We start from the raw sequence: 15,944 nt of genomic DNA on the forward strand, positions 1-15,944 counted from the left end.
AGGAAGAAGAAAGAGAGAGATGGGGCAAGGAGGTAGAGAGAATAGGGGAAGAGCCATAAAGAGATAGAGAGAGAGACTATGAAGGAGAAGAAAGTAAGAGAGAGAAAATAGAAGTAGGTTAGACAGAGATAGGAGGAGAAGAAGAAAGAGAGAGAAAGAACAAGAGAAAGAAGAAGAGAGCAAGAATATGCATGAAGAAAGAGAGAGGATTCCAAGGGTGGATAAAAGACACAAGGAGATTTATCACACTGATGGGAAGTTGCAGATCTAGGGGGTGTGATCTGAACAATCAGGGAACCAGGCTTGTAACTAGGAGAATTTATGGTGAAATGCATCAGAGAGGGCTGCCTGTTGGATAAGTCACTGGGGACCAGAGATGCCTTGATTGGTTTGTTGAGGAAGAAAGGAAGAAATGGAGTCAGGCCAGATCAAGCCAGTAAGAGGATGGGATTAAGGCAAACCAAGCAGCAGGCAAATGTCTTGGGTGCTGGAGTATCTGTTCCTGTTCCACACGGACCTGAATTGTACAGGGATTTCCATGGTAATTTCGTCTTTGGTCTCTGGCTCAGGCGGACGTTCGAGGCTGTGTCTCCAATGTGGTGAAGACTAAAATATTCCAGCTCAAGCGAAAGGGTTATGAGATGAAAATTGAGGTGCAAGGCAAGATCACAGAAGAGGGTACAGGTATGCATCATGCTGACCTGGTGGAGCTGTGGGGCCGCACTGAGATAGCAGTGGGTGTTGCAAGCTAGCACTGAGGGGCACTGGCAGAGCTGGACAACGTGGGGGGCAGCATTGGAGCATCTGAAGGAGCTGCAGGTCAGTGCATTAGTTCAAGCCCCTCTATGCCGTGTTTTCTTGCAGGGGTGGAGTTAAATGGGACAGGCTCCAGTGAGATCACAGGCACCATGAGCACAATCAGCTTTGAGCAGGTGGACTCTCATTACAAACCAGGGATCCCCTTCTCTGGGCAGGTAGGGAACCTCTGAGAGCCCAGGAAATTACCTGACACGGGTGTGTTTGTCTGTGGAGAATGAGAACGTGCAAATGGAAAAGGGAAAACATGGGACGATCACAAACCACGGGAACAGGAGCCATCTCCCTCTGCCTCTACACATGCTGTGGTATCCTTGCCATTAGTGGGAATTGCAGCACCTTTCTCTGACCCCCTGGTGCTGTCAGAGACAAGATACAGAGGAGAAGGCCCATTGGTGTGGCCGGCACAGTCCTTCCCATGTTCCCAATCACACACTCTGGGAGGACAAACCACCTCCTCAGGTGGTTCAGACTCACCCAGCATGTTCGCACATACCTGCCCCATGGTCAGCTCTGTAGGAAACACCCTCTGGAGCTGCCTCAGGGGAATAACGTGGGCAAAGGGTCATTAGGACTGTGGGGACTGCTTTCCCTACCTGGTATAAGCAATGGAGATTGGATTTGTTCCTTTAGGTGAAGCTGGTGGACGGGACCGATGCTCCAATCACCAATGAAACAATCCGGATTTCCATAGGGGGAAACAAATACAAAGCCAACTACACAACGAATGAAGAGGGCCGAGTCCGGTTTTCCATAGACACTGTCAACTTCACAGACACCTCCATTCACATCACCGTGAGTGGCTGAATCCAGGGAGCTAGGGGATGGGAGGTGTCACTGGCTGAGCTCCAGGGGAGATGTCCATGGGTTTATTGATCTCTCTGCCCATCGGGAGATAAAACAAAGAGTTTGTTAGCTGGGAATTTCAGTCTCCTCCTCTCTGTCTTGCTCTCTTTCTCTCTGTCCCTTGTTCTCTCTGTCCTTCACACACTCGGTCGCTCTCTCTCTGTTTCTCCATCTCTGTCTCTCTCCACACGAGCATGGAAAATGCAGATCAATGCAATGTGCACTGAAAAATCTGCCAAGAACATGTTTTTAAAATTACCCACTTTTTCCTTCTGAAATGCTAGTAGACTTGTTACTCACTTTTTGATCTGATGTAAAAATGTTCTTCTTTATCAGGCAAACCATAAATCTGAACTGAACTGTTACGACTCAGACTGGGTCACCCCTGTGTATGGTAACGTCGTTCACACAGCAACACGCTTTTACTCCCCAAGTAAGAGCTTTCTCAAAATTGAGCCCATGTCTCAGACTTTAAGCTGTGGCTCCAACGTGGTGGTCCGGGTGCACTACATCCTGAAGCCAGAGGCCGTGGGGGAGCAGAAGGAAATCGTCTTTTACTATTTGGTAAGCCCTCATGACCTCTACTTCCGTACACATGACACAGCACTGGAGGCCAGACACCCATATATGTCCCAGGCCACCAAACTGCCCCGAGGCCAGGTTCACTTGACCTTGACATTTACATGTAAAAGCCAGTGAAGGAAATGCAGTATTGGCCGGCGAGTGGATGGTTTCTGCTGGGAGAGAGAATTTCTGACTTGGTCGAGGTCCCAATAAACTCCAGTCTGGGTCTGGGACTCTCTATATGGCTCTGCGGGATTTTCTGCTCCTTCCCCACAGGAAGGCATCGGTATAGACACCCCCCCCCCAACCCCAGCATTCCCCCATGAGCATCCCGCACCTCCCACCAGGACCTCTGTAACAGGTGGGTTTCTTCTTCCTGGCAGGTGATGGCCAAGGGAGGCATCGTGAGGGCAAGCACTGAGGTGCATCCCATGCGGGATGGAGAACGTGAGTAGAGCTGTGTGAATAACTGACCTTGCGGTTTGCTGGCCGAACCAGAAATCTCAAAAAACAATTGTTTGGGAGCTGGTGAACCATTTCACTTTTGAGCTGCTTTCATCTTTTTTAAATAGAATTGAAGGGAAATTATAAATGAGGAGTTGTTTAGAATTGAAAAATGGAACCTTTCATTGAGGAAATGTCGAAACAAAACTTTCTGATTTGTTGCCAATTTTTTTTCTGAACAAAACCATTTGTGAATTTCACACAAATTTGTGAAATGTTTTCTTTGATCTGAGTCTACATTTTTCAACAACAAAAAATCATCTGAAAAATGTCCACCCATTCTCGTGAGCTCTCCCCACGCCTTTCTCTGTCTGTCCTGGGAGGCTGAGTTGCTCTGTCTGTAGGAGGTGACGAGAACAGCACCCTTCTCTCCTCTTCACTTTCTCTCTCTCCTCCTTGTCTCACTAGTCATGGTCTCTCTCTCCCTTTGACACACACACAGTTCCCCTGACCGATTTCATTTCATTAATGGCAGTCTCAAGGGATTCCCAGTTTGACTGATTCAGGCTGGCTGGGCAAACTCCACCTTGAGGAGCAGGAGTGTGGAATCCCACCCCCTCTGCAGCCCTGTGCGCACAACCCTCCGCACAGAGCCATTGTACAACACGCACTTCTTTCCTCGCCTTCATTATTGCATGGGCAGGGGCATCCTGCACTGATGGAGGACAGTGCTAGACTTTAGCTGACATGGACTTAGAGGACATGCTGAGATCCACCAAACCCATCTCACCTGAGTATCCCACACCAGGTGTCTGCAATAAGAGTCAAAAGCCTCAACTATGCGCGAAAACTCTTACCCTTGGGTAGCGCATTTTTCAGGGTGGCTGATATTGCAGCCATCATGAGGGAGCCTAAGGAAATGTGTGGCCCTGGAGCTGCTTCTCTATAGCTTAGCCACCCCCCTCTCGGTTTGCCAGTTATCCAGGTATTTGAGCTGAGGCTCCCCGTGAGGCCTGATATCGCCCCCCTGGCCCGGGTACTCGTATACACCACTTTACCCAGCGGGGAAGTTATCGCCAATTCCGAAGATTTCAAGATTGAAAACTGCTTTGCCAATAAGGTGAGCATCCGGTTTCTATAACTCGCATTCACGCCATGGACAATGGCCCACCTGTGGAACCTGGAATGGCAAATTTCAAGGAAGACTCAGGAACCGTTCAATGGCTCCATGACCTATCGGACACTGACCATGGATCAGCAATTGAATATGAGAGATGAATGCACATCAGGACTAATTTGCATAGGCAGAATTATGGAGGGTGGAAACAGAACTGACGTATAGGGGGCGCTGCTGGTCATGTTTGAATTGCACTGGTCAGGGCTGAGGGGCATTGGCAGAGCTGTGTGGGGAGCACATGATTGGAATAGCAGGGGGGCTGCAGGGCAGGACTGAGGGGCATAGGCAGAACTGTATGGGGAGCCCAGCCCTGGAATACCAGGGGGGGCTGCAGGGCAGGACTGACGAGCATTGGCAGAGCTGTGTGGGGAGCCCAGGACTGGAATAGCAGGGGGCTACAGGGCAGAGTTGAGGGGCATTGGCAGAGCTCGGTGAGGTGGTTCCAGGACTGAGCTGTGCTGCGGGGCAGCATGTGAAGGTATCTGGAGAAGTAGCTCCTCTAACACCTTTCCTGGGGTTGCAGGTCGACTTGCATTTCTTACCGGCCGAGGGCCTCCCCGCCTCCAACACTCACCTCCGGTTCGGAGCCTCCCCGGGCTCCCTGTGCGCCATCCGTGCTGTGGACAAGAGCGTCCTCCTCATGAAACCTGAAGCCGAGCTCTCGCCCAGCTCTGTAAGTGCCAGCCTGGCCTGGTGATCAATGGGCACAAGAGATGATCTTGTCTGGAAAGTGCAGAGAATCACTCGTGAGAGCTAGGGCAGAGCAGTCTGCCTGTTATTGTAGGGTCCCAAGTCAGCACAAGGTCTGCGCCCACTGCTTGATCTATGTAGGGCGCTATTGAAAACTGTTGCTGCACCCAGTGATTTATAGTTCTGGGGCCGCTTGTGAGGACACAACCACACATACTGATTTATTACTGGAGGGCCGCTGGTGAGTACTGGTCAGCACACACTGGGTTATTATTGAGAAGTCAGTGCTGAGCCCTGGAGTCAGACATTCTGCTCTGTTACTGTAGGGTTTTGTTATTGTAGGATCACCCTTGGTCACTGGGATTGCACGCACAGGTGTGTTAGCTTAAAGTTGTCTGTGATCACTAGGGTGGCACACGCTGGTTTATTATTATTGGGCCTGTGGTCACTGACATCGAGACATGTCATACCTGCAGGTGTATGATTTGCTCCCGGTGAAGGAGATCAGGGGTTATAATTACCGGGAGCACCATTTGGAGGAAGAAGACGATAACCCTTGTGTGACACTCGAGAACGTCATTTTAAATGGATTCATCTACGGACCCATTTCTCCTGACGGTGAAGGGGATGCCTACAACGTTCTCAAGGTGAGGGCCACATCTCCCTTTAGTGTGTGAAATCGCTGTTAGTTCAGAAGATTTCCCCACCGTGTTCTTGGCGGAGCAAACTCCTGTCATATCCCATAGGTGCTGTCTGAGCACACTTAGTTGGGTGCTTGTTAGCTAGCTCATTCAAGGTAATAATTAAACCTGGCCCAGAAAACCCCAGATGGGAATCCCCCAGCATTGAGGACTGAATGCCTCTCTCAACCACTGAACTCTAGAGGTTTCCCATCACTAATTTAAACATGACAAGGAGACGTCCTAATAGCTGGGGCAAAGAAATAGAGTGCAGAAATGAGCGACTCAGCCTCTGCAGCCATTTTGTCAAAGAGATCCTGTCCCACACGCTCTCTCTCCTGTCTATGTAGGTCTCTGTGAAGTGCCAGTCCCCATTTTATCCACACACGCACGCACATACACACATGTGCAGAGAGCTGCTCTGAGCCAGCACCCAGGGTAATTACCCAGCCCCAGCTGGTGAGGGTTTGGTGTCCTGCGGGATCTCAGGTTTGTTGCCAGTGGGACTCACTCCCAAATCACCCAATCCCCAGCACATCTGACAATGACTTGTTAGGCATCTCAGCAGAGAGGCAGGGGATGGACTGGGCCAGAGAGGCTGATCTCCCTCCAGGGCAGGGCTGAGGCAAGCCGGCAGGGGCTGAGTGCATGGCGGAAGCTTGCATGGCTGATGCCTCTGATGAACCTGCTCTGAGGACACACAGGACGTCCGTCTCCAGCCGCTGGTCCGGCGCCTTTCACTGACATAGACCTTGCCCTTGGCTTCCCACCAGCCACACAGGCATTGACCCCTCAGGCCTTAGTATCTGCTCTTGCAATGACCCATCCCTGCACTGTGATAAGCCCGTCACATCCCGATCCAGTCCAGACGGCACGTTTATCTCCCGACGTATGGTTTACTTTACCACATGCCTGTCTGGGTTATCTTTTTACAGGAGATGGGTTTAAAAGTCTTCACCAGCACCAAGGTCCATAAGCCCAAACTCTGCATGAAGAGAATGACCGGTGTATCTATGGAATATGGTAATGGCGGGAAAAGAGCCTGCTTTGTTTTGCCCTGCTGATACCCCCCTGTTAGGTGCTTTTCCTGCTCCCCTCCCTTTCACCCTCTCCTCTGCATGGAAACTAGACCAGTAGGACCAGACTCTGTTCTCAGCTATGCTGGCCAAAATCCAAGAAAGTCAGGCCTGAAATAGGAATCTGGTCCATTTCCACCTGCTTGCTCACCAGCTAAGGAAATGTGCACTGTTGTAACTACACTGATGCAGTAGCACCTTGCACCCCCTAATGTAGATGTGCTGCACTGGCACAAACTGGCTGCTAAATCTTGTTGAATTTATGGAACAGGACGATTTCCACTTCCACATTTCCATTTTATAGCAAGCACCAGAAGAAAAACTAAGCAGAGAGGGGGCCAAGTTCAAAGGGGAAGCAGTGGGTATGTTCACACTGCAATGTGGTGCCCAAGGTTTTAACTCAGGCTGTAGCCTAAACTCTCATCTATCTATGCACAAATCGTGCAAACTCCTGGCTTGGACATAGGGTCCCAGGACCCCACAGGGATGCAAGGAGGAGCCTGAGTCAAGCCAGGACCCAGGGTTCAAACCCTATTGCTTTGCAGTGGAGATATAGCCCCACTGGACTGTTGCTCTGGGGGTCTGCCAAAAGCATCCCATAGGTCGACTTTCTTTGTCCATGGGACAGTGAAGTTTGGTGAACAGTCAAGTTTTCCCACAGTGCTCCATGAACAAAGGGCTAGTGTGGCCACATTTTTGGAGAGCGCTAGGAAGTCTGGGATAGAGGTGGTTGGACATGGGTCCACATAATGCAGTGTAAATGCTTATTTGCTGGAACCCCAAGCTGGGATCCAGGGTTCAACAAATCCTAAACTGGGGTTACAAGTAGTGTAGACACTCAAACCTTCGATTAACAAACCCAGGATCTGCTAATTCAAGTTCTCATAACACTGGGCTTACACTGCAATGTAGGCATACCCCGTGTGAACTTGTGGAGAGGGTTTAGAATTGGGAGTCAGGAAATCTGAATTTCATTCCCATCTCTGCCATTGCCTTGGTTATGTGAGTTTGGGTGAACCATGTCACTTCTTTGTGCCTTAATATTCCTATCTGTAAAAGGGGACTAATTATACTTACACAGCCTTGTGAAGAGCTCTTGAGATCAGATGTCTAAATATTAGTGTTAATTATACTCTCAGTTACACCAGTGGAAATGAAGAGTAACCAGATCAGATCACTGACCCTCTAATCCAATGTCCCCATTCCTACTGTAGAACATCAGACTACTGGTCTATATATGGCAGTGTCCTGCCTCCTGACTATATTGGATCAGCACTGTCATCTTTCTAGCGCAGAGTCCCTCTTCAGACAATGGCCAGTGGTGGCTGCTTCAGAGGAAGGTGGAACACCTCTGTATTACACCTCACTGTGCTGTGGGGCAAATTTCTTCCTGATCTATGGCTGGATATCAGCTGAAGCACGAGAACTGCTATCCCGGATCATCTGAATCCGAGCTGGTGTCACTAGTGTTGCTGCTACTCTTAGTCACATACAGACACAAGATTTTTTTCTGTGAAACTCACTGAACTATTTGCATTTATAACAGCTTGGGGCAGTGAGTTCCACAGGTTAATTCCATTTGAAGTGGATATAGGCAGGGCTTGGAGGGCTGCTTCAAAACAGTTATTGTGTCTGGGCTTCCCATCTACTCCATGATTGGTGGAGGTGGAATAAACATGTTCATCCATCCATACCACCCTTATAAGAAGTGCAGAAGTCTTTAGAAAACAGATGGTGCTGAGCTCATAATAGGGCTCTAGAGATGTTTTTTCAATGGCTTCTAAAGAAATTCAGAAAAGACAGTTGATGATATTGGGAGAGTGGGGTGGGGAAAGGAGTGACTGGTTGCAAGCAGAGATAGGTTTAAGTTGGGTCTGAATTTGAAAAGAGGGGGTTTCAAATCTAGCGTTTAGAATCCAATCTGTCACGAACTGGAAACAAAGTGCCATGATAAGGAATGAGGTCTAACATATCACGTTTCTCTCCCTTATCTCCTCCAACATCTAAAGCGAGGCTCTCATATAATGAAGATCTCTCAGTTGATGACATGGTGGAAGATGTCACTCATGGCCCAGTGGAGACCATCCGGAAGTATTTCCCTGAGACGTGGATTTGGGAATTAGTTCCAGTGAAGTAAGTGATGTTTATGGGATGTGGTGAATGCAGTCAACTGGGTTACACAGACACTCAGAAGAAATTGCTCAGACACCATGAGATGTGCTTATATCCTTCTGTGAAAGATGGAGTACCTGTTGTAGATAGACTAGAGAGACACAAGCATGAGGGATGGATAGGCAGGTAGAGGAAAGGCAGGAAGTAAGTTAACTAGTTCTACTAAAACACCACAGCCACTCCTTCTCCTCTCAGTAACTGGAAGACAATTGTGTGGATCTCAATTAACAATCCCCTGTGAAGTGTGTGTGTGTGTGTCGGAAGGGGGTGTAATTTCTTTTTGGTCCCAGCTCTAGTGCAGAAGTCACTATTAGCTATGCATCTCATCCTTTTCTATAGCCGTGTGTCTGAGGGATTTTCTGTTCACCGTGGAACCCCACCCCTTGTCTTGTTACCTGGATGATTCTTCTGCAGAGCTGGATGTAGGATGGGATGGGAGGAAGTGCTCTGCAGTGAGCCTTCAATAACCAACCAGCATGCACACCCCAGTGCTCCCAAAGGACCCTGCAGTTACAAATGGGGGAGGGGGTTAATTCAGGATGCTGTGCGGGACACGGTTGTTTCCCCCAAAGCTAGGAAAGCTCCCCCCATCTCCTTGTTCTCGTTTGGTCACCAGGTCTGACGGAAGTGCTGATTTGGCCGTGACCATCCCCGACACCATCACAGAATGGAAAGCCAATGCGTTCTGCACTTCAAGAGATACTGGCTTTGGCCTGTCCCCGACCGTGTCCCTCAGAGCCTTCCAGCCCTTCTTCGTGGAGCTCACCCTGCCCTACTCTGTAGTGCGCGGCGAGGCCTTCATGCTAAAGGCCACTGTCTTCAACTACCTGACCCGCTGCATCAGAGTAAGGGACATTTGCAGCTTTCCTCAGCAGGGGGCAGGGAGGAGACCACATGGGCCAGTTGCAACATGGTTTCCCATCCAGGGGAGGCAGCTGATTGGCCTCTAGCAAATTGTCTTATTACAGTGGTAAGAAATGGGTGATGGAAAGGAGGAATCTGATTGGCTCCTAGGTGTGTGTTACTACTGGGGTACAGAGTGGGCATTAGGAAAGACGGAATCTGTTTGGCTGACAAAGGTTTGCGAGCTGCAGATATACCTGAGACCAACTTCCTGTGTGGGTGAAGGCACCTGGCCTTAGACCTTCTGTGCCTATCTCATGACCCCATGGCAAGCAAGGTACCTGGGGTGACCACACACTGTGCATCACCCCTTACTCTAGCGGAGACTCCCGGCTTCCTGGAATGGACACCATCCATTATGTGCTTGGCCTTTAGCCTCATGCCACACAAGCCCCCCAGCTGCACTACAGCTGCTGGGAAACTCACTGGCCTGTTGCATCCATGGAAACGGCACTGACTCTCTAGCCCCACTGGCCTGCGGTGTATTCCTGCTCCAGCACAAGGGTCTGGAGGGGACTCAGGAAGGGAGTCCCTGCAAAATTGTGGTGACTTTTCTCTCAGCTTTTATTTAAATGGGTTTCATTCTAGATAAAGTGAAGCGGGAACAAGCTCTACGGTGTTAAGAGCCCCCAAGGCACTCTCATCCTCTTCCCCATCCCTTTCCTGCCCTTCGCTACGCTCACTGATGGTCCCCAATTCTGTTCTCTCTCAGCTACTCCCAGATAGCCCCCCGCCCCCCACAGCCAGCACTTCACCTCCTCCCCTAACAAGACATCAGAGGGGTCTCAGACTCATGCCAAGGTGGTAAATTTGAGGTCACCATTTTGTCTTTATTCCCACAACTGGTCCTGAGTCCCTCAGGCCCTGCAATCTTCTGTTTCTTCAGAGCCATGCACCCAACTCTCTGCCCCTCCTCAGTCTCCTGCACCTCCCCAAACCATGGTACCCCTCAGCTTTCCCCACCTCAATCCCTGCCCCACCAAATCCCTGTGGCCCCCAAACTCCCTGCCCCCTCTCCTCCCCTGCCTTGTCTCATCTCCATTTACCCACAACCCCCTTGAACCCTTCTCTCTCCCTGCCTGATGGCATCTTTCTGTACAATGGACAGGTCAGCATCTCACTGGTTTCATCTAATGACTTCCGGGCTACCCCTGTGGAGAAGGAAGAAGAATCTTATTGTCTCTGTGTGAACGGGCGGAAAACAGTGTCTTGGACTGTGACCCCAAAATCTCTGGGTAAGGGACCTGGCAACTTCAAAATCTCAGGATCAGGGACTAATGGATGGGTCCAAAACCTCTTTGAAAGGGACCAAATGGCACCGAAATTTCTGGATAAGATTTCTGGCGTTTCCAACCTCTCTGGAAGGGACTGATCTGCTGTGAAAGGAGGAAGGCTGGCCTTATGGCTGAGGCACCTGACTGGACTCAGGAGACCTAGACTCAGTGCCCAGCGCTTGGGAAAGTCAATGTCCCGGTGCCTCAGTTTCCCCATCTGTAAAATTGGAATAATACATTCATCCATGTATGGGAGGTGCAGTACACGACTGCGATGAGGGCCATATAAATACCTGGACTGACAGACTGGTTGGGTCTGAAATTTCTGGAAAAGAAAGATGATGGCTCTGACACCATGCAGGGGTCTGAGTGTCAGAATCTGAAGGCCTGCCCCTGCACTCCCCTCCTCTCCATCTTGCCCAGCCCCATTCAGCGTAGCTGTTGGAGCCGAGGGGTTGGAACTAAGGCTTCTGCAGAGCTGTGCTATAGTGCTAACTACATGTGACTTGAGCTCTGCCCTCTTTAGAGAGGTTTCCATGTAATCCGTGGTGCTGCAAAGCACAACATCAAGCGAATGACTCTGACACCCCTGTAGCTGCAGTGCCTGGCAGAACACTTATCCTTCTTTGTTCCAGGTACTGTGAATTTCTCAGTGAGCGCTGAGGCCCTGAAGACAGATCTGCCCTGCGGGAACGAGGTAGTGGAGTCCCTGGACAAAGGGCGGAGGGACACGGTGATCAAACAGCTGTTAGTGGAGGTAGGTGGGCTGTTTAGTCCCTGTGGAATAGAGAAGCCATGATAACTTACTGCTGTGTAGTGACAACTGATATAATGCTGCAGGTCTTCTTGGTTTTACAGGGAAGCCTTAATGACTTCATATGATCACACATTGTCTAATGCTGTAAAGGGAAGCAGTGATAAGTCACTACATTGGCCAATATAAACTGTAATACTGCATCACTTCTTACAGGAAAATACTGGTACCTTGTTGCACCGTGTGATTGAAATAATGAGTAAAGGTTATAGGTTTGCCACAGCCATGTCTTTTGGGACAGAAACCATGACTTTTCGGTTTTGTCTATAACGAGTCATGGGATCAAGCCCTCAGCAGTGTAGATTGGCATAGCTCCATTCAATTCAATGCAGCTCTGCGGATTTACACCAGCTGTGAATGTGGACCGTGGTCCTTGTAAATTGAACTGTGCGAATAACTGATTTTTTGGTTTGCTGGCCAACTGAAAAATCAAAAAAAGAATCGTTTTGGGCCAACCCAAATGTTTCAGGGTTTTTTGATGAACCCAAACTGACAAAAAATGTAGTTTTAAATCCAACAAAAAGTTTGATAATGACCTGACATGAATCATATTGTTGTTTTTTGAACTTGTTTTACTTTTTTTCAACATAAAATTAAACTAAAATTTTTAAAAAGTAATATTGAATGGAAATATCTAAATATTTGGTTTAGAAAATGTCCAGACAAGATGTTTTGATTTTTTTAACTAAAACAATTTGGTGAATTTAGCACAAATGTGAAAAAGGTTTTTGTCAATCCGAATCCTCATTTTACTGCGAAAAACAAGCTTTTCCAAAAAAGTTCTCCCAGATCTACTTGTAAACCTTGCCGGCCCATTCCCAAACAGGACAGTTCCAGGAACTGTAACAAATCTTGTGCTGTTGTGACCAGTGTAGTGGAATATGGGAAAGTGACTGCATTTTAAAACATTTGTGAATGATTAGTGAATTATCATTATTTATTTTAAATCATTTGGTTGCAAAAAATTAAAAAATGCTCAAGGTAATGTGAGCCAATGATTTGTTTGCATATTTTTCTATAAATTTGTGTCTCTTACATATTTTGTGATGAGGAACCCCTGGCTTTTCCCATATTTTTTTTTTGACATGACACCCAGCCAGCCTAAACAATATCTCATAATATAAACCTCCATAGCTATTCTGTGTAATAGGGAAGTAGTGATAATTTGTTACATAGTCTGATCAGAGCAATATCACATGATAGAAGGTGGCCACTCCTCTCTCCATTATAGGAAAGCACTAATCATTTTTAAATTGTTTGATGTAAGCAGTAACACGTGATCTAACACTGCAGCTCCTCTCTGAGTTACAGAAATGCATCCCGCTTTTTCAGTAAGGCAAAGGTACGATTCACATTATTGTATCAACCCAGAAAAAACAACTCTGTAAGCTTCAAGGTAAGAATGAGTCCTGTGGCAGTTCTGGGTGCCACGCTTTAGGAAAAACATGAACAAATTGGAGTGAGGACAGCAACAAAAATTATAAGAGGTTTACAAAACCTGATCTGTATGGAAAGGTTGAAAGAATTTGGCCTGTTTAGTCTAGAGAAGGCTGAGGGGGAACAAGATAAAAATCTTCAAATATGTTACTCTTGGGGGAATTCTGCACCATGTTGTCTGCAGTTTTCTTTGGTTCCCCACAGAAAAATGACTTCTGAGGGGAAGCAAAGGGAAGTGCAGTCACTCCCCCGTCCCTGGCAGCCTGGAGCAGCCGGAGGAGATGTAAATCAGCACGGTAGGGGGCGGGGAGGACTGCCCGGGCAGGTGAGAAAGCAAGCGAACGAATGAGAGAGACTCGGTCCCTCTGGCTTGCTATTGCGACAGGCCCAGCGTGGAGGGGCAGGGCTTTGGGGCGTTTGGAGGAAGGTGTGAGGCAGGCTGACCCCTGAGGCAGAGCATAATGTAACAACCTGCCTGCTTATTTGTTCCCATTCTTAGTGAATTCCCCCAGGAGCATAAAGCAGGTGTAAAAGTTTTAAGGCTCCTTCACATTGCCAGAGTGGTGTAAAGGAGCCCATTTGTAAATGACAGTATGGCCTTATAAATACTTATGGTGCTTGAGTGATTAGAACTGGTCTACATTTTTGGACTGAAACATTTTCCTATCAAAATGTACACCATTAACTGTTTACTTCTGACCTTTCTGGAGATGGTCAGTAGCCAATATAAACTATGAGTTTGATTCCCCAGCCCTCACTTGCTCTTCAGTTGCCTGTGACGTAATATGAACATATGGCTGCATATAACATTGTTATATGTTGACTAATAACTAGAAATAAAGGGTCAAGCCTAGCTACATTACTATTAGACAAAGAGGTTTGGGGATTTTCTCCAATGATCCCTACTTCTATTCTCCATCCATTGTATTGTAGTTGAAATAAATTACCAAAATAATTGAAACGGGTATGATTAAATTGCATAATTTTGACACATAAAATATGTAGAATTTTAATATATTGTATGCAGAATTTTTAAAGTTTTGGTGCAGAATTCCCCCAGGAATAATATGTGTTATAAAGAGAACGGTGATCAATTGTTCTCCATATCCACCAAGGACAAGAAGTAATTGTCTTAGATTGCTGAAAGGGAGATTTAGGTGGGATATTAGGGAAAACTTTCTAACTATAAGGGTAGTTAAGTATTGGCACAGCAGTGGTGTAGCTAACATGGGACATTTGGGTGGGCCCCGACTTTGTGTGTGTGAGCAATGATGAGGGAGAGGGGGAGCAGGAGGAATCAGGGTCCCATCTCCTCCGGCTGGCCTTGCGGGGGGCGACGGATGCTCTGGCTAGGGGCCCCCAGGGGTCTCACATGTGCGCACAGCTCTGGAAGGAGATGCCGCTCTCCACTGCACACAGCTCCCAGCACCCATCCCTTCCCACGGCCCTACGCCGGGCCCAGTTCCTCGAGATGGCACGGCAGGCTGACCTTTTCTGGGGATCTCCTCTTCCACTGCCACCCCGAAGCCACCCCGCCCGCCCTCCTCCTACTGCTGCGTGCGTACAGGGCACATGCATCTGGCGTTCCACCGCTCTGCCACTGCTGTGCCTCTCCCTCCAGCCGGCCGGGGCGATGCGCAATGCACCCGGCGCGCAGTGTCCTCCAGGTCTGGGTTGGGCTAGCGCTAGGGCTGGAGCAGAGCCAGGGCTGCGGGGATGGACCTGGATGCTAAGTGGGTGAAGAACGAGAGGGAAAGCCCACTTTTCACACTTGGCTACTATTCACTACCTGGCAAAAGTTGGAAAAAGGAGGAAAACCGACTATTCTAAGACTAAAATATTGCGGGGGAGGGGTGTGTTTCAAAAACAAAAATTTATTTGACTAAACCCTCTTTTTTCACAACATTTAGTTCGTGAGTTTTAGTCAAAACTGTTCTGATCATCTCAATAAATAACAGGGCTTCTTCCTTCGCTCAAGCCATGGGGGTCTGGGCCTTTGGAGCAAGAGGAGCTGAGTTCTATCCCTACTGTAGCCCTACAGAACTAATCGGCCACAGTGTGTAATGGTGAATTTCTAGGTGGTCCTGCAGTCATTACAATATGTAATTTCAGGGCACTGAGCGCTTTGGCCCTGACTCGGCAAAGCTTACTTTACTTTAGGCACATGAGTTGTCCCATTGATCTCAAACAGGCTTAAAGTTAAACACTTGGCAGGATTCAGCCCCTACAACACTTCATTAGCATCACAGCATATTATCAGCACCAGCACCTGGTGTAAAGCTGAAAGTTCTCTCTGTATCACAAGCAAAGCCCATGTTTTACAGTGTGCTAACAGCAACTAATCACCCATGGTAGATCACTGCAATATCCTCCCCTTGGGAGTGAGGAGGCAATAACTTCTTAGTAGCTGATTTCCAACTATTATCTGCTGGCTTTATGAGAATTATTATTACATGAGAATTTGCAAGTCTCCCTCTTTCTCTGATTCACTTCCTTTTCTTTCTTTCTTTCTTTCTTTCTTTCTTTCTTTCTTCTCCCCAGCATTTTCCCCTCTCCCCATCTCTCCCCATCACCCCTGCCCAGATGTTTCTGCCACCGGGTGCTCAATGTCTCTGCAGGTTCTCACCTTTCTCATTTTCCTTCCCCTTCCCTTTTCCTCCCCAACCCAAAGCCTGAAGGGCTTGAGAAGGAAACGACCTACAACTTCCTGCTCTGTGCAGCTGGTAAGAGCCCCACCCCTCCTGACTTGCCTCTGCAAAGGGAAGGGTGGAAACCTCGGGTGTCCGAGGGGAAGAGCTAACGAGAGCAGTAATATGGGACTGAAGAAAGTGGGACACCTCCAGCTGGATAACGAGGAAACATTTCCTAACACTGAAGGTCTAGAATGGCGCCCAAGGGAAGGGCTGGAAGCGTAGGTCTTAGGGAACGTTCCTGACCCGGGTGCTGGGAGGATGGGCTAGATGGGATTTAATGGGGCTTTCCCCTTCTCTCACTCTGTGATTCCATGGAGTGAAATTACAAACTGGAAGGTGCCAGAGAAAGAGCTGGAGA

At 48.3% G+C, this 15,944-nt stretch overlaps 1 protein-coding gene across 2 annotated transcripts in view; it reads left to right on the forward strand.

Annotated features, from left to right (window-relative positions):
• LOC144259201 (alpha-2-macroglobulin-like) overlaps positions 1-15,944 on the forward strand; it is a 59,412-nt gene that overhangs the window by 16,345 nt on the left and 27,123 nt on the right. The window contains exons 9-22 of one of the 2 annotated variants that reach the window (XM_077807385.1): positions 570-684; positions 865-974; positions 1,450-1,611; positions 1,999-2,226; positions 2,610-2,673; positions 3,648-3,790; positions 4,371-4,520; positions 5,014-5,184; positions 6,153-6,246; positions 8,303-8,426; positions 9,082-9,310; positions 10,477-10,603; positions 11,278-11,399; positions 15,565-15,616. In XM_077807385.1, coding sequence (XP_077663511.1) covers positions 570-684; positions 865-974; positions 1,450-1,611; positions 1,999-2,226; positions 2,610-2,673; positions 3,648-3,790; positions 4,371-4,520; positions 5,014-5,184; positions 6,153-6,246; positions 8,303-8,426; positions 9,082-9,310; positions 10,477-10,603; positions 11,278-11,399; positions 15,565-15,616 — 1,891 coding nt within the window. The remainder of the gene's footprint in view (positions 1-569; positions 685-864; positions 975-1,449; positions 1,612-1,998; positions 2,227-2,609; positions 2,674-3,647; positions 3,791-4,370; positions 4,521-5,013; positions 5,185-6,152; positions 6,247-8,302; positions 8,427-9,081; positions 9,311-10,476; positions 10,604-11,277; positions 11,400-15,564; positions 15,617-15,944) is intronic. The other variant, XM_077807386.1, reaches the window with a different exon arrangement.

The sequence above is a fragment of the Eretmochelys imbricata genome, chromosome 1 (assembly GCF_965152235.1).
Source record: "Eretmochelys imbricata isolate rEreImb1 chromosome 1, rEreImb1.hap1, whole genome shotgun sequence".
NCBI classification, from domain to species: Eukaryota; Metazoa; Chordata; order Testudines; family Cheloniidae; genus Eretmochelys; species Eretmochelys imbricata.